We start from the raw sequence: 3,368 nt of genomic DNA on the forward strand, positions 1-3,368 counted from the left end.
CCCTAACTTTAACCCTGCGTAGTATTTATTTTTCCTCTCTTATGTAAAAGGCTTATCAGTACAGTAAGTTGCTATTGTTGCCCAAGGTTGTTCCCTTAAAGAGTGTGTAAAACATTGACTGTAATCCCGAGCTTCCTCATATCAGTCAAAGTCTTACTGGAAGAGCGAGGGGAGGATCATTCCCGCTCGCTTAAGCCAATATCTCTGAATCAACTTTAACCCTTCCTGAGAGCAGTCCAGGAATCTGAATCACAGACAACTCTGATTCATGAACCACCACAGATGTTTATGAGGACAAGGAAATGAGAAAAAGCCCAAGACACAGCATTCATTTTTAGAAAAATAGTGCTCTTTAATAAATTATTGAAATGGTTCTTCGGTTTCATAAATATAAATACGAGTCACATCCATCATCAAACATGGTTGAGATGTCTTTACAAAAGGTCTAAATGCATCTTCATGTATGTAAACAGTGTCTGGCATGAGAAGTCTGAAAAAACACGGGCGATCCTCAGACACAGAAGACCCGTGTTGGTTAATACATTCAGTAACGGTGCTAACACAAACATCTTCACTCAACATTTTGTTCCACAGTGTCTGTCGTTCAAGTACAAGCAGAAAAGTGTCCTTTTATATCAAGCTGAAGTTGGATTATTCACCATGTTGTGAGGTTAATTCTTTTTCAGAGATTTCCCAAGTGATGTTTAACAGAGAGAGTTTCAATAACTTATTTCTAAAAACGAATTTCTTTCTATTATGTTGCTTATATTGTAAGATACAAGTATTCAGCTTGAAGTGCCATTTAAAAGCTTAACTATGCTAATAAAGTTCATTGGACAGCAGTGGTTTACTCTGTAAACTAAAAACAAAACGAATTTTTAATAATGTTGACCTTTAAAAATAGTTTTAAACTAGTATTATTCCAGCCAAACTAAAAAAGAGAAAAGAATGTACAGTATTAAAAAGTAAATTTCTTGCTTTGTTTGGGAAATATTTGAAAAAGAATTGAAATTTCACAGTACAGGGCTAATAATTTGATCTTCAACTGTATTTGTGTGTGTTCAGTCCTGCTGTTTTTTTGTTTCTGTCCACAAGTTGTTTCTCAACAGCATGCCCGCTGTGCAGTTCTTCCTTTTTCCTTTGAAAGGCACAAATATTTACTTGGAAGAAGGGCGGTGGCGGCTGGTTTCTGTCTAACGTCTCCCTGCGTGGAGATTCAGGGCAGTGCAAAGGCAGTGATTGGTGCCCACAGAGTGGGTTGTTTGTTGTACTGGCAAAATATCCATCCATCAAGTCTCTTATGGCAAGAATGGCGCTTCAACATCAGCCGCATAGGAATGGATCAGTGATCATACCAGTGGCTGAACAACTCCATGTGCTCTCCATGTACTTCCAGGCCCAAAAATGTAAGCCATAATCAGCTCCCTCTTTCAGGCTTTAAATAGGGGCGTCATACTCCTGCAGGAAGTCTTTGAGCTGCTGGGGCAGCTGTTCTCTCTTGCTGGAAACATCCGTGTGTCCGTTTACAGTCTTCCTGCAGAGATGCTGAAGCGAGGACATCGTGCACTGCAGAGGCCTGAGCAGCTCCAGAGGGATTTTCTCCCCTCCTGTGTAGATGTAGTAGGAACTTCGAGGGATCCCGATGGACAGAGCGCTCTTCGGCATGTAGTGCTGGACCAGTTTCAGCACGCAGTCAAAGCGGGGTACGGACTGCATGCTCTTTGAGTCCGTCTGCAGGAAAAAGGACTTGTTGTCGCACTGCACGCGCAGGTTCTTGGTGCCTGATTCAGTTTTCACGCTAAGCGTGAAGAAGTGCCGATTGTCCGAACTGTCTCTGACCAAGAAGGTCCCGCTGGGCTCGGAGCTCAGCAGGTGGTTGGCCTCTTTCCCGCTGATGGCGCCCCAGTAGAAGCCACTCTCCTGCAGCATTCTGATGGCATGCTGCACCAGTTGGAACTGCATCTTGGAGCTGAAGGTCTTGAAGCGATGAGACGGCAGCCGCAAGCTAGCGTCAAACAGGCCGCTGCTCATTGCGTTGTCAAACTTGCTGTGGGTTACCATGGCGATACACACAAAACCCTGAGCTGCCGGGAAGCAGAGCTGATGATGATGGAGAAACGGTGACAGAGCTGGTCAAAGGAGCCTGGAAAAGAGAGAGAGAGTCTGGATGAGTATCATAGGAAACATGCTGTCAACGCAATGCATGCTTTAAAATCTGTCATCAAACTAAGAGTCTTCTGTCATTTGGAGATTCAATTATAAGCTAGATTATACTGGTATTATATGGGACTGGTATTATATTAAACTCCTACAGATATAGTACATATTCTGGATATTCTTAAAGACTAAGAGCGTTCTGTCATTTGTAGATGTAAGTATTCAATTATATGCTATATTGTACAAGTATAATATGAATTTGAATATTAAATATGCAGAACATGTACTTTTTATAAGTTTAAATAACAGCCAATACCTTAATAATAGCATTTAAAGTCTTACTATATTTATCATTATAAGTAGTATTATCAATTCTTACTCTTTAATACTTTTTAATATACTTCTATACATTAGTTAACATTTGAAGTGGATCAAAACTTTTCTATTCATTTTTATACAGCTTTGAAAAACTTTTTTCATCCACTTCAGATGTTGACTACTGTATAATATTCACAACTGTATAAACAAACGTGGTCAAAATAATAATATTAAAGTCCTAAAAGATGATTCCAAAGTATAAAGCAGTCTACAAATTCTTTAAAAACAACAAAAAGAAGAAGAAGAAAAAAGTCTGTCTTACCTCTGAGTCTCTTTTGTTGAATGAGAACTTTGTGTATTATCCAGAGTGTCGAGTCTCCGCTCTTGTCTTCCCTGCTTCAGAGAAGTTAGTGTTTCTTTGTGGAGCTGAGCTGTAGTGCGCTGTTATATGCGCTGGCTTGTCGTCATCTTCTAGTTTGGCCCATCCCTCCTTTCCAGTAAAGGTAGGTTGTCAGTAATACTATTACTGGTACTAGAAATACTCCTCCCTCCCCCCTCTGCTGTTCCAGATTTTACAGTAAAAGCGTATTCCCTAACGCGGCGCCTCCCATTGTTGATCAGCAGATAGAGTTGCCTGGGAACAGGGCTGTATTTATGACGAACTCCTTCAGGTTCAAGTAGGCTTATATTCACTATAATAAGAGTCCTAAACGGTGTTTTGTTGTTATGTTTAGCTGGTAGCGCAAATTCTTAATGTATTCGACATATTTGTTGTTTAATATCGTTAATATTTTAAAAATAATACGACCTGTTAAACTCTGACGCAGTTTAGCTTACTTTCGTTTTTTGTTGTGATGACGCGCATGTATCCAAAAGAGGGCGCTAATGTTGCC

At 40.2% G+C, this 3,368-nt stretch overlaps 1 protein-coding gene across 1 annotated transcript; it reads right to left on the reverse strand.

Moving 5' to 3' along the window:
- Nucleotides 1-327: 327 nt before the first annotated feature.
- Nucleotides 328-2,906, reverse strand: socs3a (suppressor of cytokine signaling 3a). The gene is made up of 2 exons (XM_056454283.1): nucleotides 2,798-2,906; nucleotides 328-2,143 (listed from the first exon to the last, which is right to left on the reverse strand). The coding sequence occupies exon 2, from the start codon at nucleotides 2,059-2,061 to the stop codon at nucleotides 1,438-1,440; it is 624 nt and encodes a 207-aa protein (XP_056310258.1). The 5' UTR covers nucleotides 2,062-2,143; nucleotides 2,798-2,906; the 3' UTR covers nucleotides 328-1,437.
- Between the last annotated feature and the right edge of the window lie 462 nt (nucleotides 2,907-3,368).

This window comes from Danio aesculapii, chromosome 3 (assembly GCF_903798145.1).
Source record: "Danio aesculapii chromosome 3, fDanAes4.1, whole genome shotgun sequence".
Classification (NCBI taxonomy): domain Eukaryota; kingdom Metazoa; phylum Chordata; class Actinopteri; order Cypriniformes; family Danionidae; genus Danio; species Danio aesculapii.

What these genes read in the sequence shown, in the direction of transcription:
- socs3a (XM_056454283.1), bottom strand. Translation starts at nt 2,061, where the DNA reads ATGGTAACCCACAGCAAGTTTGACAACGCAATGAGCAGCGGCCTGTTT.